At 43.9% G+C, this 26,082-nt stretch overlaps 1 protein-coding gene across 1 annotated transcript in view; it reads right to left on the bottom strand.

Moving 5' to 3' along the window:
* ITGA9 (integrin subunit alpha 9) overlaps positions 1–26,082 on the bottom strand; it is a 720,867-nt gene that overhangs the window by 535,229 nt on the left and 159,556 nt on the right. Inside the window, exon 6 of the mRNA XM_069730329.1 lies at positions 6,490–6,622. Within this exon, the coding sequence (XP_069586430.1) occupies positions 6,490–6,622 (133 nt within the window). The remainder of the gene's footprint in view (positions 1–6,489; positions 6,623–26,082) is intronic.

Genomic DNA, 26,082 nt, shown 5'->3' with positions numbered 1-26,082 from the left:
TCCTGACCACCAGGTCATAACAGTGGGGCCTATTCTTCTGTATGGAGGATTATGTGGAGCTATTATACTGTATGGAGGACTATATGCAGCCAATTATACTGTATGGAGGATTATGTGTGGCCCATAATACTGTATGGAGGACTATGTTGGGCTCATTATACTCTACAGAGTGCTAAGTGGAGATCACAGTAGGGTTATTGTCAAGAGGAAGATGAGAGACACCAGACCCAACAATGCAGATGAGCTGAAGGCTGCTATCAAAGCAACCTGGGCTTCCATAACACCTCAGCAGTGTCACAGGCTGATTGCCTCCATGCCACACCACATTAATGCAATAATTAATGCGAAAGGAGTCCCAACCAAGTATTGAGTGCATTTACTGAATATACATTTCAGTAGGCCAAGATTTCGTATTTTAAAATCGTTTTTCAAGCTGGTGTTATAAAGTATTCTAATTTACTGAGATAATGACTTTTAGGTTTTCATTAGCTGTAAGCCATAATCACCAACATTAACAGAAATAGGCACTTGAAATAGATCACTCTGTTTGTAATGACTCTATATATGAGTTTCACTTTTTGTATTGAAGAACTGAAATAAATTAACTTTTTGATGATATACTAATTTTGTGAGAAGCACTTGTAGAATCTTCTCGTTGTGCTAAAAGCTGCAATTTTTTATCCACAGTTCAGGACAAATACTTCTCTCAGTTGGAAGATGAACCAACCAGGGGAGATAATCTGCTGGATCTGGTTCTGTCAAATAAACCAGATACAATTTCAGATCCACAGGTCAGGAACCATTTATGACGCAGTGACCATAATATAGTAAGTTTCAATGTAACTTTCAATCAAACATTCAACAGGTGAAATGCAAAAACCTGTAACTTTAGAAAAGCTGATTTCAACAAATTAAAGGAGGAGCTTAATTATGTACACTGAGACCATGTCATGGTAACTGGGGATACTGAACATAAATGCAGCATGTTTAAAGGGACTCTGTGAACCTGAATTTGGAGGGAACAATTTTCAGCCATAGGGGTGGGGTTTTCGGGTGTTTGATTCACCCTTTCCTTACCCGCTGGCTGCATGCTGGCTGCAATATTGGATTGAAGTTCATTCTCTGTCCTCCGTAGTACATGCCTGCACAAGGCAATCTTGCAAACCTTGCTAAACCTTTCAAACCTTGCTAAAAAAAAATAAAAAATTTGTGCCATTTTCCGATACCCGTAGCGTCTCCATTTTTCTTGATCTGGGGTCGGGTGGGGCTTATATTTTGCGTGCCGAGCTGACGTTTTTATTTATACCATTTTGGTGCAGATACGTTCTTTTGATCGGCCGTTATTGCATTTTAATGTAATGTTGCGGCAACCAAAAAAAGTAATTCTGGGGTTTAAAAGTTTTTTCTCGCTATGCCATTTAGCGATCAGGTTAAGGCCGGCTTCACACTTGCGAGTTTTACGGACGTAAGAGCGCAGAAACTACGTCCGTAAAACTCGCAAAAAATACGGCACAATTATTCTCTATGCCTCTGCTCCTATCTGCCGTATTTTACTGATCAGTATTATACGGCTTTCTACGGCCGTACAAAATCGCAGCATGCTGCGTTTGTCACCGTACTGCGCAAGAAATACGCCAATGAAAGTCTATGGAAGCGTGAAAAATACAGATTACACACGGACAAGCAGTGTGACTTGCGAGAAATACGCAGCGCTGTTAGAGAGAAAAGCCGGCAATTCAGTGCGGTGTACAGAAATATCACACTGACAGCTTACAGTAGAATAGGTAGAATAAATGTGTACACATAGAATAGGTATATATATATATATATATGTCAGTGAGACACATATATGTATATATATTAATATTTTTTCCAGCGCTATACAGCTTGAAAGCCGGTAATTCAATTACCGGCTTTTTCTTTCTCCTTCCTAAAACCCGACATGATTTGAGACATGGTTTACATACAGTAAACCATGTCTTCTCTCCATTTTTTTTGCAGATTCCACACTACTAATGTCAGTAGAGTGTATCTGCAAAATTTGGCCGTTCTAGCTCTTAAAATAAAGGGTTAAATGGCGGAAAAAATTGGCGTGGGCTCCCGCGCAATTTTCTCCGCCAGAGTAGTAAAGCCAGTGACTGAGGGCAGATATTAATAGCCTGGAGAGGGTCCATGGTTATTGGCCCCCCCCTGGCTAAAAATATCTGCCCCCAGCCACCCCAGAACAGGCACATCTGGAAGATGCGCCTATTCTGGCACTTGGCCACTCTCTTCCCATTCCCGTGTAGCGGTGGGATATGGGGTAATGAAGGGTTAATGCCACCTTGCTATTGTAAGGTGACATTAAGCCTAATTAATAATGGAGAGGCGTCAATTTTGACACCTATCCATTATTAATCCAATTGTAGTAAAGGGTTAAATAAAAGACAAACACAATATTTAAAATTATTTTAATGAAATAAAAACAATGGTTGTTGGAGTATTTTATTCTACGCCCAATCCAGTCACTGAAGACCCTCGTTCTGTGAAAGAAAAAACATAATAAACCAACAATATACTTACCCTCCACAGATCTGTAACGTCCACCGATGTAAATCCTTCTGAAGGGGTTAAAACAGTTTGCAGCAAGGAGCTTTGCTAATGCAATGCTACTCCTCGCTGCAAAACCCCGGAGAATGAGTCTAAATATAGATCAATGAGCTATATTTAGCTTCATTTGCGGTGAGGCGCCCTCTGCTGGCTGTTCATAGATCGTGGGAAATTACCTAGAAAGCCTGGGAGCTTTCTAGGTAAGTTCCCACGATGTATGAACAGCCAGCAGAGGGCGCCTCACCGCAAATGAAGCTAAATATAGCTCATTGATCGTGGGAAATTACCTAGAAAGCCTGGGAGCTTTCTAGGTAAGTTCCCACGATGTATGAACAGCCAGCAGAGGGCGCCTCACCGCAAATGAAGCTAAATATAGCTCATTGATCTATATTTAGACTCATTCTCCGGGGTTTTGCAGCGAGGAGTAGCATTGCATTAGCAAAGCTCCTTGCTGCAAACTGTTTTAACCCCTTCAGAAGGATTTACATCGTTGGACGTTACAGATCTGCGGAGGGTAAGTATATTGTTGGTTTATTATGTTTTTTCTTTCACAGAACGAGGGTCTTCAGTGACTGGATTGGGCGTAGAATAAAATACTCCAACAACCATTGTTTTTATTTCATTAAAATAATTTTAAATATTGTGTTTGTCTTTTATTTAACCCTTTACTACAATTGGATTAATAATGGATAGGTGTCAAAATTGACGCCTCTCCATTATTAATTAGGCTTAATGTCACCTTACAATAGCAAGGTGGCATTAACCCTTCATTACCCCATATCCCACCGCTACACGGGAATGGGAAGAGAGTGGCCAAGTGCCAGAATAGGCGCATCTTCCAGATGTGCCTGTTCTGGGGTGGCTGGGGGCAGATATTTTTAGCCAGGGGGGGGCCAATAACCATGGACCCTCTCCAGGCTATTAATATCTGCCCTCAGTCACTGGCTTTACTACTCTGGCGGAGAAAATTGCGCGGGAGCCCACGCCAATTTTTTCCGCCATTTAACCCTTTATTTTAAGAGCTAGAATGGCCAAATTTTGCAGATACACACTACTGACATTAGTAGTGTGGAATCTGCAAAAAAAATGGAGAGAAGACATGGTTTAGTGTATGTAAACCATGTCTCAAATCATGTCGGGTTTTAGGAAGGAGAAAGAAAAAGCCGGTAATTGAATTACCGGCTTTCAAGCTGTATAGCGCTGGAATAAATATTAATATATATACATATATGTGTCTAATGACATATATATATATATATATATATATATATATATATATATATAGACAGTATATATATATATATATATTTTTTTTTTTTTTTTTTTTCTTTTTGGGACACATGGATCATTTCTATAGCGGTATGTCGGTTTTGCAAGCCTGCGAGAAAACCACGCAGTACGGATGCCATACGGATTACATACTGAGGATGCCATGCGCAAAAAACGCTGACAAACCCTGCCTACGGAGGAGCTACGGACCACTATTTTCGGGACATTTCAGCGTATTACGGCCGTAATATACGGACCGTATTTTCATACGCTGAGTGTGAAGCCGGCCTAATCCTTTTCTTTACTGATAGGTCGGGTGATTCTGAACTCAGCGATATCAAATATGTGTATGTTTGATTTTTTTATTGCTTTATTTTGAATGGGGCGAAAGGGGGGTGATTTAAATTTTTATATTTTTTTATTTTTTTAAATATTTTTTTTTTTACTTTTGCTATGTTCCAATAGCCTCTATGGGAGGCTAGAAGCCGGCACAACTCGATCACCTCTGCTACATAGGAGGGAAGCTCAGATCGCTCTTATGTAGTAGAATTGTTACATCGCTATGAGCGCCGACCACAGGGTGGCGCTCATAGCAATCCGTATCAATATAGCAATCTGGTATTCAATAGACCTCTGGTTGTCATGCTGATGCATCGCTGACCCCCGATCACGTGACGGAGGTCAGCGATGTGCGCATTTCCGGCTGGATGACCGGGAGCGATAGTTAAATGCTGCTGTCAGTGTTTGACAGTGGCATTTAACTAATTAATAGAGGCGGGTGAATCGCTATTGCGGGCACATGTGAGCTGTACAAAACAGCTGACATGTCCCAGCTTTGATGCGGGCTCACCGCCGGAGCCCGCAATCAAAGCAGGGGATCTGACCTTGGATGTACTATCCCGTCCGAGGTCAGAAAGGGGTTAATAAGATAAAAACAAATGCCATTCAGAATCCTGAAGGCCAAGAATACAGAAATAGCATTTCAGGAGTATACAGATCTCAATATGAAATGTAAAAAAGAATTCAAGCTAGCAAAGTTACCTATAGAGAAACAAATCGCCAGCGATATTAAAATAAATCACCCAAATTTGTATAAACACATCAACGCCAAAACGAAAAGAAAAAAAAAACGGATGGTATTGGACCCTTAAAAGACGATAAGAACAAGATAATTATAGAGGACAAAGAAAAGGCTGAGATATTAAACAGGCACTTTCATCCAAACACAAAAAGAAGCACGCCTGCGTCTGAGCAATTTAAATATTGACAGATCCCCGATCCAGGTGGCATTCATCCACGGTTGCTGAGGGAATTGAGCTCAGAAATGGACAGACTGCTGTATCTTATATTCTTAGACTCTCTTATAACAGGGGTGGTGCTACAGGATTGGAGGATGGCTAATATCATACTGATATTTAAGAAAGGTAAAAAAGGTGGATCCAGGCAGCTACCGTCCGGTAAGCCTGACATCACTAATGTGCAAAATTTTTGAGGGTATTATAAGAGATGACCTGCAGAGATATATTGCAGAGGATAATAATTGAAAACTAGTATGAATTGATGAAGGAAAAGTCATGTCTAACTAACATGTTGGGTTTCTATGAGGAGGTAAGTGCAAATCTGGATGTTGGTAATGCAGCTGCTGGGATTTATATCGACTTTGCAAAGGCATTTTATACTGTACGACATAACAGCCTTACACTGAAGCTACAGAAGCAGGGGCGAGGGGAAACTATAATCAGATGGGTATGAAACTGGCTGAAAGAAAGGAAACAAAGTCATTGCAAATGTACCATTCTCTAAATGGGATATAGTCAGCAGTGGGGTACTGCAGGGATCTGTGCTGGGACCTTCTTTATTAGTTAATTAAACTGGCTATTATACTCTATGGAGTGGAGAGGGGAAAGCAGAATATGTGAGGAGCATAGTAAGGAAACAGGTAGAGAAAGACATAGGAAGATAATGCTAAGTTTTCTAACAAATCTTTTACCTCACCCCAAAGCTGGATTCACATCCACACAGTGTAGTATTGGTGTACAATGTCTGCAGCTGCCTATGTGTCTTAAAAAGAAGAGTAGGAATCCCATCCTGTGTGTCTTTCTGTGTATAACAGAGAATATAGCAGCTATTTTCCTACCACCAGCTTAAAATCAATTGCAAATTAAGAAATAGAGCCTGCGAATACAAGTCATATGATGGCCAGATAAAGCGTTCTTCTTTATGTACACACACATGATAGCTTATTCTGGTGTGTGTTAAAGAAAGTGAATCATAATCTACACATTCTTTTAGGTCTCCTAACAAATTTTAGGCATACAGTTTAACCTCTTGTTGGTCATTTGAGCAGATATCCAGACTTAGTGTGATACTTCTAAAATAGCATTTGTGTTTTCCATAATTGCTTCCAGCTTCATTGAGTCATTTTAATATACACAATTGCATTACTCAGCAGTTCTTTTCTCCTGTTTCATAGATAAATACTAAAACAGTGAATTTATCTTGTAACAGTGATAAACAATAAAAAAAATAGCATTAAAAATACTGCTTAGCTTATAGAGACACCCAGGCAAGCCACCAGTATTGTTCAATAGGGGTTGACAGATCCACTTCAACCGAGAAGAAGACACTTGCCTAAATATGTGGTGTAACCTTTGGCAATGACAGCTTCATTACTCAGCTTGAAGTATGTGTTGTCAGTAAGGTTCAGTACTTTAACTGTGCCTGTCCAGTAATACGACCCTGGAGCTCCCATAACAACCAGCTCCTAAAAAAGAGAAAAAATGAGAGTGTAAATCTCTTTCAGTCTTTATGGCAACAAAACGTGACAATGTAGAATAATGGCTTTCATACTTTTAGCTGGTAGAGTCAAACAAAGGGAATATGTTCTCTGTGTCAACTCCACATTTGTATGGAGAGCTACAATGTGACTAGCATTGTGTCATCTTAGATTCAACAAAATAATTATTATTAATTATTATTATAATGATAATACAATATATATCCAAATATTCTCTGTTCTCTTACAAAACCATGTCACTTGGGCTCTGGAGGTGCTTGAACATTACTTGTTAAATACTACATTCTCAGTGAATACTTGACGTCATTACCAAATGGAATAATTAAAACCCAATTCTCTGTGCTATGTTGATTTTTCTTCTCACCTGTGTAGCAATGGTAGCAGTTTGAGAAGGTGAAAACTACTGGGAGACTCCCTTTAATGTAACAAGATGATTGTGCTATTATGATACGGATCACGGATTGTGAATAACTCTAAAGTGACATTCAAACTCAAGAAATAGGGCCACATCTGCACCCCATAAACCAAAATGACATTCCTGATCTACTTCACTTTAACGCAAAGTTTCCATGGAAAACCAGCCCTTTCCAGGGATTACTTTTTGACAAAGTTTGGGTTTCATTTGGAGTCACTGGCAGCAAGGAACATAATATGACAGACATAGTTACAGAAAATAGATGATATATAAAAAGTGTTGTTATTCCCGCATTCCTCTCTTTATTGTCTTATTTGGAATCTGATGACATCTTTATGGCAATCCATGGGCATCTTGCCTGCAGAAAATTCAGTTTAGGACATCTGTTTTGGATCTGAACTTATCTCAGATTCAGAAATGTCAAACACATACATGACAATACCAAGATTGTAAAGGCCAAGGCTCATTACTCTTTTAGCAAAGAGAATAAAACAGGTTTTTATGGAAACAATCAATTGCAGGAATCTATTTAATGCTTTAAACACAGATTTTAATTTACTGGGTCACATTGACTAGTGTTAGTACTGCGCTGTGTGATTCTATTGCGGCATGCGCCATAATCCGCCACATATTTCCAAAGTTATATCTTTAGCTCTATGTAAAAAATTCTACTGAAATAAAGACTCTGTTAATTTAGTTACCAATAATAAAATGTGACGAAGTTAAACCCAATATAGCTCATTTATATTATACATATAATAAGTTACTGATCTTGGACCTGAGACACTGTGGACATAAAATCCATTTGCTCGTTCCCCCTTCCAAAAAACAGTAGTCGTCATTTAAAATTTTATATAACAAGTAATTAATACACATGAATATGCAACTTTTAATACAGCTCTGGCAAAAAAATAAGATACCACTGCAAAATTTTAAGTTTCTCTGATTTTTTTCTTTATAGGTATATTTTTTGAGTAAAATGTACATTGTTGTTTTATTCTATAAATTACTGACATGTCTCCGAAATGTAAAGCTAAAAATTTTGTATCTATTTGCAGCAAATGAGAAATCGATAAAATAATAAAAAAGAAACAATGCTTTCACACCTCAAATAATGCAAAGAAAACAAGTTCTTATTCATGTAGAAAAAACAATACTCATGTTTTAACTCAGGAAGAGTTAAAATAGAAATCAATATTTGGTGGAATTACCATAATTTTTAATCACAGCTTTCATGCGTCCTGGCATGCTTTCCACCAGTCTTTCACACTGCTTTTGGGTGACCTTATGCCACCCCTGGCACAAAAATGTAAGCAGTTCTTCTTTGCTTGATGGCTTGTGACTATCCATCTTCCTCTTGATTACATTCCAGAGGTTTTCAGTGGGGTTCAGGTCAGGACATTGGGCTGGCCATGACAGGGATTTGATGTGGTGGTCCTTCATCCACACATTGATTGACCTAGCTGTGTGGCATGGCGCATTGTCCAGCTGGTAAAAACAGTCCTCAGAGTTGGGGAACATAACCTTGTATGCGGTTTGATTGATATGTCCTTCGCAAAGATTAACCTGCCCAATTCCAGCCTTGCTGAAGCATCCCCAGATCATCACTGATACTCCACCAAATTTCACAGTGGGTGCAAGACACTGTGGCTTGTACACCTCTCCAGGTCTCCATCTAACCATTAGACGACCAGGTGTTGGGCAAAGCTAAAAATTAGACTCATCAGAGAAGATGCAAAACAAACAAGAGCTGGCCTAGCTATAAGCTGCACTTCCACATTAAAGATTAAACCAACAAATACACAGGAAGCATATGCCAAATAATTTGAGAAAATACAAAAAATTATTTAATAAATACTGAAAAACATACATAAATTAAAAGAATTAATCAGTGGGTAAACACCAAATGGATATGCAAGCACATGATAATTAATATCTACTGTATATACTCGAGTATAAGCCGAGATTTTCAGCCCAAATTTTTGGGCTGAAAGTGCCCCTCTCGGCTTATACTCGAGTCACGGTGGGTGGCAAGGTCGGCGGGTGAGGGGGAGAGGGCGCTGAGGCATACTTACCTAGTCCCGGCGATCCTGGCGCTCCCCCTGCCGTCCCACGGTCTTCGGGTGCTGCAGCTCTTCCCCTCTTCAGCGGTCACGTGGGACCGCTCATTAGAAAAATGAATATGGACTCCACTCCCATAGGGGTGGAGCCGCATATTCATTTCTCTAATCAGCGGTAACGGTGACCGCTGATAGAGGAAGAGGCTGCGGCACCTGGAGACCAGCTGTCCGGGAGAAGGAGCCAGGGACCGCGGCGGGAGCAGGTAAGTATCGCATATTCACCTATCCCCATTCCACACGCCGGGCGTCGCTCCATCTTCCCGGCGCCGCTTCATCTTCCCGGCGTCTCTGCGCTCTGACTGTGCAGGTCAGAGGGCGTGATGACGCATATAGTGTGCGCGGCGCCCTCTGCCTGATCAGTCAGTGCGGAGAGACGCCGGGACGAGACGCCGGGAGCTGCAAGCAAGAAAGGTGAGTATGGCTTTTTTTTTTTTATTGCAGCAGCAGCAGCAGCAATGGCAGAGCTTTCTATGGTACATCAATGGGGCAATAATGAACGGTGCAGAGCACTATATGGCACAACTATGGGGCAATAATGAACGGTGCAGAGCACTATATGGCACAGCTATGGGACAAAAATGAATGGTGCAGAGCACCATATGGCATAGCTATGGGACAAAAATGAACGGTGCAGAGCACTATATGGCACAGCTATGGGACAAAAATGAATGGTGCAGAGCACTATATGGCACAGCTATGGGACAAAAATGAACGGTGCAGAGCACTATATGGCACAGATATGGGGCAATAATGAACGGTGCAGAGCACTATATGGCACAGCTATGGGGCAATAATGAACAGTGCAGAGCACTATATGGCACAGATATGGGGCAAAAATGAACGGTGCAGAGCACTATATGGCACAGCTATGGGGCAATAATGAACGGTGCAGAGCACTATATGGCACAGCTATGGGGCAATAATGAACGGTGCAGAGCACTATATGGCACAGCTATGGGGCAATAATGAACGGTGCAGAGCATTGTATATGGGGCACAGCTTTATATGGAGCATCTATGGGGCAATAATGAACTGTATGGAGCATTATATGGGGCTCCTGATTCAATATGGATATTCAAAAACACTTAACCTACTGATGTCTCAATTAATTTTACTTTTATTGGTATCTATTTTTATTTTTGACATTAACCGGTAGCTGCTCCATTTTCCACCCTAGGCTTATACTCGAGTCAATAAGTTTTCCCAGTTTTTTGTGGCAAAATTAGGGGGGTCGGCTTATACTCGGGTCGGCTTATACTCGAGTATATACGGTAAGTATATATGAGTGATTATTTTTCTTTTAAATTAGTATCTCATAGTTAGTAAAAGCAAAAAGGAATCAACATTAATTCATTTATGAGAAATCATTTTCATAGTCAGTTAGTGCTTATAAAATTCGACGTATAAGCAAAAGATTTTCCAATCGGTGATGTATCCTTATACTAATAGAACCTTCAACAGTATAAGTAAAAAATAGTATTGGAAAGTTTCAAATTTAAAAAAGACAATATATTCAATAAATACTGTAGTATTAAGGTCTAGTAGTATACCTAGAAAATAGTCAAAAAACTAGATTCCAGTGCTAGGTAGAAAATCAAAGTCAAGAGGAGACCTACAAGAATACCACAGGGAAACACTCCTCACGTAAAAAAAAAACAATATGCACCCTTCATATTAACCCCTTCACGCCGCGGCCCTCTTTCGTTTTTGTGTTTTCGTTTTTCGCTCCTCTCCTTCCCAGAGCCATAACTTTTCTATTTTTCTGTCAATATGGTCATGTGAGGGTTTATTATTTGCGGGACGAGTTGTACTTTTGAATGACACCATTGGTTTTACCATGTCTTGTACTAGAAAACGGTAAAAAAAATTCCAAGTGTGGTGAAATTGCAAAGAAAGTACAGTCCCACACTTGTTTTTTGTTTGGCTTTTTTTGCTAGGTTCACTAAGTGCTAAAACTGACTTGCCATTATGATTCTCCAGGTCATTACGAGTTCATAGACACCCAACATGTCTAGTTTATTTTTTATCTAAGTGGTGAAAAAAAATTCAAAACATTGCTAAAAAGAAAAAAAAGCGCCATTTTCCAATGCCCGTAGCATCTCCATTTTTCGTGATCTGGGGTCAGGTGAGGGCTTATTTTTTGCGTAATAAGCTGCCGTTTTTATTTATACCATTTTGGTGCAGATACGTTCTTTTGATCGCCCGTTATTGCATTTTAATGCAATGTCGTGGCGACCAAAAAAACGTAATTCTGGCGTTTCAAATTTTTTTCTCGCTATGCTGTTTAGCGATCAGGTTAATGTTTTTTTTTATTGATAGATCGGGCAATTCTGAACGCGGAGATATCAAATATGTGAAGGTTTGATTTTTTTATTGTTTTATTTTGGATGGGGCGAAAGAGGGGTGATTTAAACTTTTATATTTTTTTTTCATATTTATTTATTTATTTTTTTTTACTTTTACAATGCTTCAATAGCCTCCATGGGAGGCCTGCCTCTAGGAGCCTGTTACGAACTGTTCTTGCCATGCACTTCACCCCAGCTGTCATTTGCCATTACTTTTGTAGGTCACTTGATGTCATGCTGCGGTTGCTGAGTGACATTCAAATAAGATGACGGTCATCCCGGTCAGTGGAGTGTCGCTTGTGCCCTCTGCTGATCTGTAGCTTTGTTGTCCCCAATACTTGCTGCTTCACCTTGTTGTAATGGACTGCCATCTTCAAAATATTAAGGATGGAGGCAACATGACGCTCATTATATCCCTCTGCTAGTAAAGCCAGAATTGAACCATTTTTTTCCTCACTCAAGACTTTTCTTTTCAACTCTTCTGACATGGATAAAAGTTATTTTTTCATTCAAATTAATTTTGGGCTATTCCTAGCACTTGTTTGGCCATCCAGCTTGTCCTATTGCAAGAAGATCACAGCAGTGTCTTTTAGACTTTCCCTCGTTAAATAATATTTGGTTCAGGTGATCACCTTTTCAGAAGCACATTAAGTAGAATGAGGTGCATTTTGGTTGGAATTCAACTGACACTGGAATAGAATGGCTGTCAGACAAGTAGAGATGGTGATTTTTAGAAAACTGTGCAGTGGTCTCTTAATTTTTGCCAGAGCTGTACATTCCATTAGATAAATTGTTATGATTGTGTAGCAACTCACTCGTGATAAATAGATAACACACTAAAAACTGCAACTGATCCTGCCGATTCCTGTACAGACTAGAGATGACCACGCAGTCTCTAGTAGTTCCTGCATGAGCTGGGATTGCCACAACCACAGACTAGACAATGGCAACTCTGAGTTTCGTTGCCTGAAAGGCCATGAAGGGCTTTATGTTCCTCTTAGGCCATGTTCACACCATCCTTTTTTTAATGCGGAACCGCCGCGATTTTCCCGCTGCGGGTCCGCAGCTGTTTTCCATGCAGGGTACATTACAATGTACCCTATGGAAAACAGGAACTGCTGTGCCCACATTGCGGAAAATCGCGAAAAAAGCCGCGCTGAATAGCCGCGGTAAAAAAGAAATACCATGTCACTTCTTTTTGCGGAACTGCAGCGGTTCTGCACCCATAGACCTCCATTGTGAGGTCAAACCCGCAGTAAAACCCGCAGATGAAAAAAATATCTGCGGGTTTTCTGCGGTTTGTGGTGCAGAACCGCTGCAGTGTGGCTGCCCCCCCGTGCCCCAATCCCACCCCCCCATGCTCCGATGCCACCCCCCTGTGCTTCGACGCCCCCCCGTGCCCTCATCTCCCCCCTTATACTTACCCGGCCTCCCGGTGTCCGTCCGGCCGTCTTCTCCCTGGGCGCCGCCATCTTGCAAAATGGCGGGCGCATGCGCAGTGCGCCCGCCGAATCTGCCGCCCGGCAGATTCGTTCCAAAGTGCATTTTGTTCACTGAGATATAACCTATCTCAGTGATCAAAATAAAAAAAATAGTAAATGACCCCCCCCCCTTTGTCACCCCCATAGGTAGGGACAATAAAAAAATAAAGAATTTTTTTTTCCCACTAAGGTTAGAATAGGGTTAGGGTTAGGGGTAGGGTTAGGGGTAGGGTTAGGGGTAGGGGTAGGGTTAGGGTTAGGGGTAGGGTTAGGGGTAGGGGTAGGGTTAGGGGTAGGGGTAGGGTTAGGGTATTTTCAGCCATTTTAACCCTAAAAAACTTCCTAGAAAACACACAGACTCTGCATAGAAAACTGCATAAAAAACGCACTAAAAAACGCATCAAAAAACGCATTAAAAAAACGCACCAAAAAAGCACCAAAAAAAGGACCTGCGTTTTCTGCCAAGAGCTGCGGTTTTTAGTGCAGAAAAAACAGCAGGGAAATCAGGAACGTGTGAACATGGCCTTAAAGAACCGGAGGGCAGAACAAAGTGCAAATTATCTACAGAAAGGATAGTGTGCTAAAATTGAAAGAGATTCCAAAGTGAGTAAAAAAAAAAAACATGAAATACAAAAAAAATAAAGTATGTACTTGTAGAGAATATGCTGCCTACTTCCCAAAAAGAAGCAGAAGATTGGAGCAGGGTAAAGAACATAAACCGCAGAGAGAGAAGCCCTAGCTGGTCTTTCACTGACTGACTTAAACTACAACAGTATGGCTGGACATCCAAATGAGAATATCACCAGCAGGAAATACTAGCAAGGAAAAACTATATAAACCTGCATCCGGAAGGTGATAGGGCACACAAATAAGTAAATGAAAATATGTTACCCTTAAAAAATTGAAGCAAGGATAACAGAAACTAAACACCCAGAAAATAGGTGTATCTGCTGTGTGTGTCAGCAGGGCAGAGAAACAGACCACAAAGCACAAGCTCAATGGTTCGAACCCAGACGCATGAAAAAAGTCTGATTTTCCCTTCTGGATTGATTGTTCGCTCTCAATTCATGGGTAAAATCTGTCTTCAGTGATGAAAGACTTTCAAATTACTGAGATAGGAGATACAGGAAAGAAATATATCTTGGTACCGTGTTAGCCAGTAGATAGAAAAATATTTAGAATTGAGAGTCCTCAGTGGTTGATACCTTTTAGCCATTAAAAGGTAACTATCAACCACTGAGGACTCTCAATTCTAAAAACTTATATAGGAGATGACATTTGGTGCTCATAAGATTCCATGGAGATGGGAGGGGGAGAAGCTAGAGGAAGACCCATATATTCTGCTGCAAGTGTTCCTGAAACAACAGTTACACCTTAATCCATCCTAAATCCAATAAATTGGAGCGGGTGCAGAGAAGAGCGACCAAGGTTATTAGAGGACTGGGGGGTCTGCAATACCAAGATAGGTTATTACACTTGGGGCTATTTAGTTTGGAAAAACGAAGACTAAGGGGTGATCTTATTTTAATGTATAAATATATGAGGGGACAGTACAAAGACCTTTCTGATGATCTTTTTAATCATAGACCTGAAACAGGGACAAGGGGGCATCCTCTGCGTTTGGAGGAAAAAAGGTTTAAGCATAATAACAGACGCGGATTCTTTACTGTAAGAGCAGCGAGACTATGGAACTCTCTGCCGTATGATGTTGTAATGAGTGATTCATTACTTAAATTTAAGAGGGGACTGGATACCTTTCTGGAAAAGTATAATGTTACAGGGTATATACACTAGATTCCTTGATAGGGCGTTGATCCAGGGAACTAGTCTGATTGCCGTATGTGGAGTCGGGAAGGAATTTTTTTCCCCAATGTGGAGCTTACTCTTTGCCACATGGGTTTTTTTTGCCTTCCTCTGGATCAACATGTTAGGGCATGTTAGGTTAGGCTATGGGTTGAACTAGATGGACATATAGTCTTCCTTCAACCTTAATAACTATGTAACTATGTAACTATACCTTATGCCACCATTTCCTATCTCAGTATGAAAATCTGTCTTCACTAAATATAGATTTTACAGGATTGACCCTTAAATTGACATTGTAAGATCAATCTAGGAATAGAAAGAAGCAGATTTCTCTGGAAAAATATTACAAAGTTGCTTATTTTCATGTGTATCCTTGTAATTTTTGATACAGTAGCTAAAAATTCACAGGTGGAATTAAAACATTTAAAATAAGACACAAGATACAGTCTACTGTACAGCACAGTGCATACATCACTGCGCTGAGTATTTTCTGTGCTATCCTGTACAGCACACAACTGAATGATATATATACTAAACACAAATAGCAAACTATTTTCAGAAAACGATTAATGTGGCAGACGTCCCAGGACAGATCCTGAAGATGTGACCTTGTTGGCTTTTGTAATAGAGTACTTTTCTAAAAATGTAGCATGAAGCCTTACTTCAGATTCCAGGTCAACATATGTGAACTATCTACTAATGTTATTGTTGGCATCCGTGTGTAATATGGAGAAATCAAACATACTCATATAAAAAAGTATAAAGAATGCATACCAGTATGGATCCATACCCAGAATATCATCGCTAGATATCCCAGTATAGACTACCAGAATTCTAATGGAAGTCAGACAACCTCTTTTTAACATGATCACTCCAGTAATAAGTTGATTTTTTTTGCAGACATCGTGACAAAGCTATTTTAAATATAAAGAGTGTACATGGCAAGGCATAAAATCATAAAATAAAAAGGCATAAATTAAAAAGAAAAAGAGGGGAGATGCAGAAGAAGGCAGATAGCAATACAGATTAAAGATGGATCTGAAGAGAATAAATCGAGGTACGTAAAAAAAAGGAGGGATGATAGCTACATGATAATCACCAGTTTTAAGTTAAAGGGGTGGTCCGAAGTTCAAAACAATTTTCATGCTAAGTCAATATTTAAGGCCATAATCTAAACTATTTTGTAATATTCTTGAATAAAAATTCCCTATTCTTCCCAAGCAACACTTTCTAATGGCCTTTTTTTTCCCACTTCCCTTATAATGACGCTTCATTTGAGAATCACAGTGCATGGTGGCATACTCTAAGGCTGGGGTCACATCTAACGTATAAAAATATGGTCCATTTTTTTACGGCCCAGATATGCAGAAAAGTTCCTGAACAGTGATCCGTATTCAATGCGAGGATGCGATTTTTTCTCCAAAAAGTATCCGTGTGTCATCCGTATGGCATCCATACGGCGAGATTTTCTCGACAGCTTGCAAAATAGACATATAATGGATCCATGGGCTCAAATATTCGTGAACACATATGTATAGTATATATATATATATACAGTGGGGCAAAAAAGTATTTAGTCAGTCAGCAATAGTGCAAGTTCCACCACTTAAAAGATGAGAGGCGTCTGTAATTTACATCATAGGTAGACCTCAACTATGGGAGACAAACTGAGAAAAAAAAATCCAGAAAATCACATTGTCTGTTTTTTTTTTAACATTTTATTTGCATATTATGGTGGAAAATAAGTTTTGTGTGAGGCAACTTTTGCATGTGTTGCAACTTTTGTGCATGTGGCAATTTTTCTGCGTGTGCAAGTTTTGCGTGTGGCAAATTTTCCATGAGGTGAGTTTTGCACGTGTGGCTAGTTTTGCGTGAGCCTAGTTTTGCATGTGGTGAGTTTTGCATGTAACGAATTTTGCGCGTGGCGAGGTTGGTGTATGTGTGCTGAGGGTGGTATATGTGTTCAAGCACGTGGTATGTGTGGTACATTTTGTGTGTGTGTTCATATCCCTATGTGTGGTGAGTATCCCATGTCGGGGCCCCACCTTAGCAACTGTACGGTATATACTCTTTGGCGCCATCGCTCTCATTCTTTAAGTCCCCTTTGTTCACATCTGGCAGCAGTCAATTTGCCTCCAACACTTATCCTTTCACTTTTTCCCTATTATGTAGATAGGGGCAAAATTGTTTGGTGAATTGGAAAGCGCGGGGTTAAAATTTCACCTCACAACATAGCCTATGATGCTCTCGGGGTCCAGACGTTTAACTGTGCAAAATTTTGTGGTTGTAGCTGCGACGGTGCAGATGCTAATCCCGGACATACACACATGCATACACACTCACCACACACATTCAGCTTTATATATTAGATATACAGTGCCTTGCGAAAATATTCGGCTCACTGGAACTTTTCAACCTTTTCCCACATATCATGCTTCAAACATAAAGATACCAAATGTAAATTTTTGGTGAAGAATCAACAACAAGTGGAACACAATTGTAAAGTTGAACCGAATTTATTGGTTATTTAAAATTTTTCTGGAAATTCAAAAACTGAAAAGTGGGGCGTGCAATATTATTCGGCCCCTTTAACTTAATACTTTGTTGCGCCACCTTTTGCTGCGATTACAGCTGAAAGTCGCTTGGGGTATGTCTCTATCAATTTTGTACATCGAGAGACTGAAATTCTTGCCCATTCTTCTTAGCAAACAGCTTGAGCTCAGTGAGGTTTGATGGAGATCGTTTGTGAACAGCAGTTTTCAGCTCTTTCCACAGATTCTCGGTTGGATTGAGGTCTGGACTTTGAATTGTCCATTCTAACACCTGGATACATTTTTGTGAACTATTCCATTGTAGATTTTCCTTTATGTTTGGGATCATTGTCTTGTTGGAAGACAAATCTCCGTCCCAATCTCAGGTCTTTTACAGACTCCAACAGGTTTTCTTCAAGAATGGTCCTGTATTTGGCTCCATCCATCTTCCCATCAATTTTAACCATCTTCCCTGTCTCTGCCGAAGAAAAGCAGGCCCAAACCATGAAGCTGCCACCACCATGTTTGACAGTGGGGATGGTGTGTTCAGAGTGATGAGCTGTGTTGCCTTTAGCACAAACATATCGTTTGGCATTGTTGACAAAAAGTTCGATTTTGGTTTCATCTGACCAGAGCACTGTCACCACCTCGCGGTCCGGGGCGCCTACTTTCTCTTCCCCGCCTGTTCTTACCTCCTCCAGTCCTGTCCTGAGCCAGCAGGGTCACGCTCCGGTCGTCCGCCGGCGCTCCAGGGTCCGTCCCTGCACACATGCTGTCCGGGTCCTTGCTTCCTTGTCTGCTGCACTTCCTCCTTCCTCTCCCTCTCCTAGGGAGTGCATAGGGGGAAGGCAGGCTAGCTCTCTGGCTTCTTAAAGGGCCAGCCCGACCCTACTCACCGCCCCTCCTCCCGGCCTATCACTTTGAGGCTGGAGGGATAAAAGGATCTCAGTCACTTCTGGTCGCGGCCTGGGCAACTTCTATTATCCTGAAGTTGCTTCTCCAGGTCTGCTCTAAGCTAGTCTTTCCAGTCTCATTTCCCTGACTTACTCTGTGTACCTTTTTCCATAGGTTCTAGCCTGGTCGTCTCAGCAACCCTAGTTTCGAATCCAGTTTCGGCTCCCTGCAGTCTTCTGCCTTCATCTAAGTTCCTCGTTCTGCCCTGTTTTTGCCTCTTCATTTCTTCCCTGCCTCCTAGGTCGGTTTTACACAGGTAACTGTCTCATCGGACCCTCTATTGGTGGTCAAGGGGAAATCCCTGTATAGGGGTCACTCCAAGCCTTGGACTCCTTAGAGGTTCTCTGGTGTTTTGGTCCTGTGGCCTTCCTTTGGGGTGTCTTCCCTAGTATATTGGTATTTCTGTACGATAAAGCTTTTGGACCTGCTTTCCTAGTCTGGCTCTCCCTTCCTGGTATCAGCAACCGTTGTACTTGCGGTCCAGTGGGTCCACCAGATAGATCCATATATAGGGCGTCACAGATTTTGCCCAGGCCATGGACCCCGCTGATGCCAGGTTCGATGCTCAGAGGGAGCTCGCTAGTCTCTGCCAGAGCCAGGAACAGGTAGTTGCGTTCATGCGTCCCCTTGAGGCCCGTCTAGCTTCCCCTCAGGGGGTGGATGCATCTTTCTCCTCTCATCTTGCAGATCTCCATCAGGAGCTGGATCAACAAGGACGGATGCAGACCCAGATGCTGAGTTATTATTATTATTTATTTATATAGCACCATTGATTCCATGGTGCTGTACATGAGAAGGGGTTACATACAAGTTACAGATATCACATACAGTAAACAAACTAACAATGACGGACTGATACAGAGGGGTGAGGACCCTGCCCTTGCGGGCTTACATTCTACAGGATTATGGGGGAGGAGACAGTAGGATGAGGGTTGCAGGAGCTCCGGTGTTGGTGAGGAGGTAGCTTCGATAGTGATGAGGCGGCAGCGGTGTCAGTGCAGGCTGTAGGCTTTCCTGAAGAGATGAGTTTTCAGGTTCCGTCTGAAGGATCCGACTGTGGTTGATAGTCGGACGTGTTGGGGCAGAGAGTTCCAGAGGCTGGGGGATATTCGGGAGAAGTCTTGGAGGCGATTGGATGAGGAGCGAATAAGTGTGGAGGAGAGAAGGAGGTCTTGGGAGGACCGGAGATCACGAGAGGGAAGATATCGGGAGATTAGTTCAGAGATATATGGAGGAGACAGGTTGTGGATGGCTTTGTAGGTCAGTATTAGTAATTTGAACTGGATACGCTGAGGGAATGGGAGCCAGTGAAGAGATTTGCAGAGGGGGAAGCGGAGGAGTAGCGAGGAGAGAGATGGATTAGTCGGGCAGCAGAGTTAAGGATGGACTGGAGAGGTGCAAGGGTGTTAGCAGGGATGCCACAGAAAAGGATGTTGCAGTAGTCAAGGCGGGAGATGATGAGGGCGTGTACAAGCATTTTAGTAGATTGGGGGTTGAGGAAAGGACGGATCCTGGAGATATTTTTGAGCTGGAGGCAACAGGAGGTGGAAAGAGCTTGGATGTGTGGTTTGAAGGACAGGGCAGAGTCAAAGGTTACTCCGAGGCAGCGGACTTCAGGTACGGGGGAAAGCATGATGTCATTGACAGCGATAGATAGGTCAGGTAAGGAAGATTTGTGAGATGGAGGAAAGATGATGAGTTCAGATTTGTCCACATTGAGTTTGAGGAAAGCGAGAGGAGAAGAAGGAGGGTATGGCTGATAGGCACTCTGGGATTCTGGACAGCAGAGCGGTGACGTCTGGGCCAGAGAGCTAGATCTGAGTGTCATCAGCATAGAGGTGGTACTGGAATCCATGGGACTTTATGAGTTGTCCCAAGCCAAGTGTATAGATTGAGAAGAGTAGGGGTCCTAGAACAGAGCCTTGGGGGACTCCAACAGAGAGAGGGTGGGATGAGGAGGTAGTATGGGAGTGGGAGACGCTGAATGTGCGGTTGGAAAGGTACGATGCGATCCAGGATAGGGCGAGGTCTTTGATGCCAAAGGAGGAGAGGATCTGTAGTAGGAGGCAGTGGTCAACTGTGTCGAAAGCAGGGGACAGGTCTAGAAGGAGGAGTACAGAGTATTGTCCAGTAGCTTTGGCGGTAAGTAGGTCGTTAGTGATTTTGGTCAGGGCAGTCTCAGTTGAGTGATGGGGGCGGAAACCAGATTGTAGATTGTCGAACAACAAGTTAGATGAGAGGTGGGAGGAGAGTTCAGCGTGGACGTGCTGCTCCAGGAGTTTGGAAGCGAATGGGAGCAGCGATATTGGGCGATAGCTGGACATAGCAGTTGGATCGAGGGTACCAACTGCTATGCAGTTGGATCGAGTTACATGACGTCTGTGGACGAGCGGCTTTCGAATCTGCAGCGATCTCCTTCTGCTCCGGTTGCCGCACCCGTGTTGGATCCCAGTGCCGTAGGAGGCGTCTTCTCTTCCCCTCGCCTCTGAAAACCCACCAGGTACTCTGAGGATCCAAAGATGTGCAGGGGTTTCATCAACCAATGCCAGCTGCATTTCAGGCTTCTCCCTCATTAATACCCTTCGGATGTGGCGAAAGTGGCCTTTCTGGCATCACACCTGGAGGGCGAGGAATTGGCCAGGTTCAACCCTCTACTTGAGAGAGAGGACCCCATTGTATCTGATCTGCGGGTCTTCTTGGACACCTTCCGGAAGATCTTTGATGAGCCAGGTCGGGTGGCTTCGGCCACGGAGGAGTTGTTCAACTTACAGCAAGGTACTCTCTTGGTTGGCCAATACGCCATACAGTTTCGCACTTTGGCTTCGGAGCTTCGCTGGTCTGACGAGCCCCTGATCGTCTGTCTTCCGGAGAGGGTTATCCAGTCGCCTGAAGGACGAGCTTGCCGTACGAGACCTTCCCGGTACCCTGGACAAATACATCTCACTTGCCGTCCGGATGGACCGCCGCCTACAAGAACGCACCAAGGAGAGAACCCAGGAGAGAAGACCACCTCGATTGGCACCCTCTTTTCAGAGGCCCCTGTTACCAGGTAACGCTTCATCTGCCGAAGCACCCGAACCCATGGAGGTGGATCGTCTCCGGCTGAGTCCCCGGGAGCGTGAGGAGAGAGTCGCCCGGAAGTTGTGTCTCTATTGTGGTGGCTCCAACCACTTCCGCCGGCAATGTCCCAGAAGACCGGAAAACTCCTCCACCTAGGACAGGTAAGAGAGGCCATCCTAGGTGAGAGTGATACCTCTCAACCGTTAACTGTTTCCATACAGGTGAGAGTCGGTGACAGGCGGTTCTCTGAGTTGGCGTATTTGGACTCGGGATCTGCAGGTAACTTTATTCAGCGAGACATGGCTCTCCGTCTCAGCGTCCCTATACACCCCCTGCAGCATACCCGCATCATCACCACCATTGACGGGAGACCCCTACAAGATTCCGTTGAGGGCATTACCAGTGAGGTGGAGCTTCAGATCGGAGCTCTCCATACTGAGAAAATTGCCTTTTACGTGCTACCCTCTCTCTCTCCACCTTTCATGCTCGGTCTGCCATGGCTGCATACGCATGAGCCAGTCATAGACTGGCGAAGTGGGGAGGTCCAACGTTGGGGCTCGGCCTGCCATAGCCATTGCCTGCTGCCCGTCCGGCCTATCCGTTTGCCTCCCTCACCTACGTCCTTGCCCGGACTTCCGGAGGCCTACTGGGCATATGCGGATGTCTTCGATAAACTAGAAGCAGAGGTCTTGCCTCCGCACATGCCTTATGATTGTTCCATCGATTTGGTTCCAGGAGCTTCTTTTCCTACAGGACGAATGTACCCTCTGTCCCCTGCGGAGACTCAGGCGATGTCAGAATACGTCACTGACAGCTTGGCCGGGGGATTCATCCAGAGATCCACATCCCCTGTTGGAGCCGGGTTCTTCTTCATGAAGAAGGACGGGTCTTTGCGTCCTTGCATTGACTACCGTGGATTAAACGCTATCACGGTAAAGAATAAGTACCCACTGCCTCTTATTCCAGAGCTCTTCGATCGGCTCCGGGGAGCCCGGATATTCACCAAGCTGGATCTACGAGGGGCTTACAACCTTGTCCGCATCCGGGCCGGTGACGAGTGGAAAACCGCCTTCAACACCCGTGATGGTCACTTCGAGTACCGGGTGATGCCCTTCGGACTGTGCAATGCACCAGCTGTTTTCCAGGAGTTCGCGAACGACGTCTTCCGTGACCTACTGTACGTACTGTATGTGTAGTGGTATACATCTTGGTTTTCTCCTCAGACCTACCCACACACAAAAGAGACGTCCGACGAGTTCTCCTTCGGTTATGGGAGAACCGCTTGTACGCCAAGTATGAGAAATGCCTCTTCGAGCGGACTTCCCTGCCGTTCCTTGGATACATCGTCTCTGACTCAGGTCTGGAGATGGATCCTGATAAGGTGTCAGCCATCATAAACTGGCCTCGGCCCGTCGGGATCAAACCCATCCAGCGGTTCTTGGGATTCGCCAACTACTATCGGCAGTTTATTCCGCACTTCTCGGATCTGGTCAAGCCCCTCACAGCGCTCACACAAAAGGGAACACCTGCTATTGGATGGACTCCAGAGGCCGAGTGCTCCTTCCTGGCACTTAAACGGGCCTTCTCCTCCACACCAGCCCTGCACAGGCCCGTCGCGGAGAAGCAGTTCTTTCTGGAGGTGGACGCATCCTCCACAGGAGCCGGGGCCATCCTCACGCAGAAAGCCGCCTCCGGACGTATGGTCTCTTGCGGTCTTGCGGTTTCTTTTCTAAGGCCTTTTCTCCCTGTGAGCGGAATTACTCCATTGGTGACCGTGAGTTGCTGGCCATCAAATGGCCTTGGAGGAGTGGCGTTACCTCCTAGAGGGAGCGGTGCACCCAGTGGTGATCTACACCGACCACAAGAACTTGGCCTATCTCCAGTCTGCCCTTAGGCTCAACCCTCGCCAGGCCCGTTGGTCCTTATTCTTTGCTCGGTTTGACTACCGTCTTCATTTTCGTCCCGCAGTTAAAAATATCAAGGCTGACGCTCTCTCCCGGTCTTTTCTTTCCGACGATCAGGAGGAGGAACCTCGTCCCATCATCGATCCATCCAAGGTGATCATGGTTGCACCGCTCTGACTGTCGCAGATACCCCCAGGTAAGATGCTGGTGCCCGAACTGAATCGAGAACGCGCCCTTCGCTGGGGACATTCCTCCTTACTAGCCGGTCACGCGGGTCTGACTAAGACTCTACAGTTGATCGGTCGGCACTACTGGTGGCCAGGGATGCGTCAAGAGGTGTCAGACTACGTCTCTGCCTGTTCTTCCTGTGCCCGCAACAAGACCCCCAAACGACTTCCCGCCGGTCAACTCTTACCCTTGCCTATACCATCAAAACCATGGCAACACATTGCGATGGACTTCATCATGGATCTTCCCGCATCCTCCGGCAATATTGTCATCTGGGTCGTTGTGGACAGATTTTCCAAGATGGGTCACTTCGTTTCTCTGCCTGGTCTTCCTTCGGCACTCAAGCTAGCCGAGTTGTTTGTTCAACATATCCTCCGGTTGCAAGGGTTACCCTCCAACATTGTTTCCGATAGGGGAGTTCAATTCGTGTGCCGATTCTGGCGGTCTCTATGCAGGAGACTCGATATTGCCTTGGACTTCTCTTCTGCTTATCATCCCCAGTCTAACGGACAAGTGGAACGGGTAAATCAGGTGTTGGCAGGTTTTCTACGACACTTTGTCAATGCACACCACGACAACTGGACGTCCCTACTGCCTTGGGCGGAGTTCTCGTACAATAATCATGTTGGTGAGTCCTCTCGTAACACTCCATTTTTTATTGTATATGGACAGCACCCGAGGATCCCGACTCCCTTGGATATCACGACTTCCAATCCTGCAGCAGAGGCCGTGGCTCGCGACTTCGCCAACATCTGGAGCAAGACTCGTGTAGCTCTTGAGAAAGCATCCCAGCATATAAAGGACCATGCCGACAAGAGAAGACTTGATGCCCAGATGTTTCAACCAGGTGACAAGGTATGGTTATCAGCCAAGTACGTCCACCTGAAGGTGCCCTCCTTCAAGCTCGGACCTCGGTACATCAGACCGTTCGAAGTATCCCGGAGACTCAACGATGTGTGCTATCAGCTACATCTGCCTGCCTCCTTCTCTGCGAATACATAACACTGGGGAACAATTTGAAAAAAAATTTCTGTTGAGTTAGGTTTTTTAGCTGATTTATACTAAAATTGGCATGCTGATTCCAAAAATGTAGTCAGTTTTTTTCTAGCATGTCAAGTTTTTCCTCCACAACTTACCTGCCAGAGAAGCACAATTGCACTGATATCTGTAATAAGACTTGTTATATGATTACAATTCGACTCATATAGAGCTACGTGCAACTTGTAAGAGTAGTCACAACTGAGACAGTGTGGTGAGAGGTGTGTGCAGCTCCCAATACGTCATAATTATCAATATCTTTACACAAAAAATTTATCATAGTAGGAATAAATAGGATTTGTGATAGCTTTTCTCTTTACATTGGGCGCTTAGTTGTAATTTATATATCTTTTATGATTTTTTTCTTTGTTAGTTTTCAAAGCTTGTAACTTTCCGTCTCAGTGTTTTATTTACATATGTACATATTTCCTTTGTTTCAGATCATGTCTGCTCCTTCTTCCTCTCGTCGTAAATGCCTATTTGTACTATTTAAAAAAAACAAACACTTTTTAGGTACAGTAGTTTACATATTTTTGAGAAGACAAAAATCCTATAGTTCAAAAACTTGACGTGATAGAGAAAAACTGAGATCATTTCTGGATTCAGCATCCAAAAATTAGTTAAGAACAGTTGTCTGACCTAACTCCTAAATAATTGTGTTCCCCAGTGTAATTCTTTACACCGTTCCCTCCTCAAGCCTGTGATCCTCAACCGCTTCTCCGAGGATCCGGGAGAGCTTCCTCCTCCGATCTCGGCCTATAACGAGTATGAGGTCAGTGACATTCTAGACATGAAGAAGAGAGGGCGTGCCACATGGTACCTGGTCGACTGGAAGGGGTTTGGTCCTGAGGATAGGTCCTGGGAGCCGGAGGGCAACGTCCATGCTCCTCGTCTCCTACGTCGGTTCCTTGCCAGTCGCCGTCCGGGGGGGCCTGGAGGGGGGGTACTGTCACCACCTCGCGGTCCGGGGCGCCTACTTTCTCTTCCCCGCCTGTTCTTACCTCCTCCGGTCCTGTCCTGAGCCAGCAGGGTCACGCTCCGGTCGTCCGCCGGCGCTCCGGGGTCCGTCCCTGCACACATGCTGTCCGGGTCCTTGCTCCCTTGTCTGCTGCACTTCCTCCTTCCTCTCCCTCTCCTAGGGAGTGCATAGGGGGCGGGCAGGCTAGCTCTCTGGCTTCTTAAAGGGCCAGCCCGACCCTACTCACCGCCCCTCCTCCCGGCCCATCACTTTGACGCTGGAGGGATAAACGGATCTCAGTCACTTCTGGTCGCCGCCTGGGCAACTTCTATTATCCTGAAGTTGCTTCTCCAGGTCTGCTCTAAGCTAGTCTTTCCAGTCTCATTTCCCTGACTTACTCTGTGTACCTTTTTCCATAGGTTCTAGCCTGGTCGTCTCAGCAACCCTAGTTTCGGATCCAGTTTCGGCTCCCTGCAGTCTTCTGCCTTCATCTAAGTTCCTCGTTCTGCCCTGTTTTTGCCTCTTCATTTCTTCCCTGCCTCCTAGGTCAGTTTTACACAGGTAACTGTCTCATCGGACCCTCTATT

Source organism: Ranitomeya imitator, chromosome 6, assembly GCF_032444005.1.
Source record: "Ranitomeya imitator isolate aRanImi1 chromosome 6, aRanImi1.pri, whole genome shotgun sequence".
In the NCBI taxonomy this organism is placed as follows: domain Eukaryota; kingdom Metazoa; phylum Chordata; class Amphibia; order Anura; family Dendrobatidae; genus Ranitomeya; species Ranitomeya imitator.
This window is presented reverse-complemented; position numbering and strand designations above follow the sequence as displayed.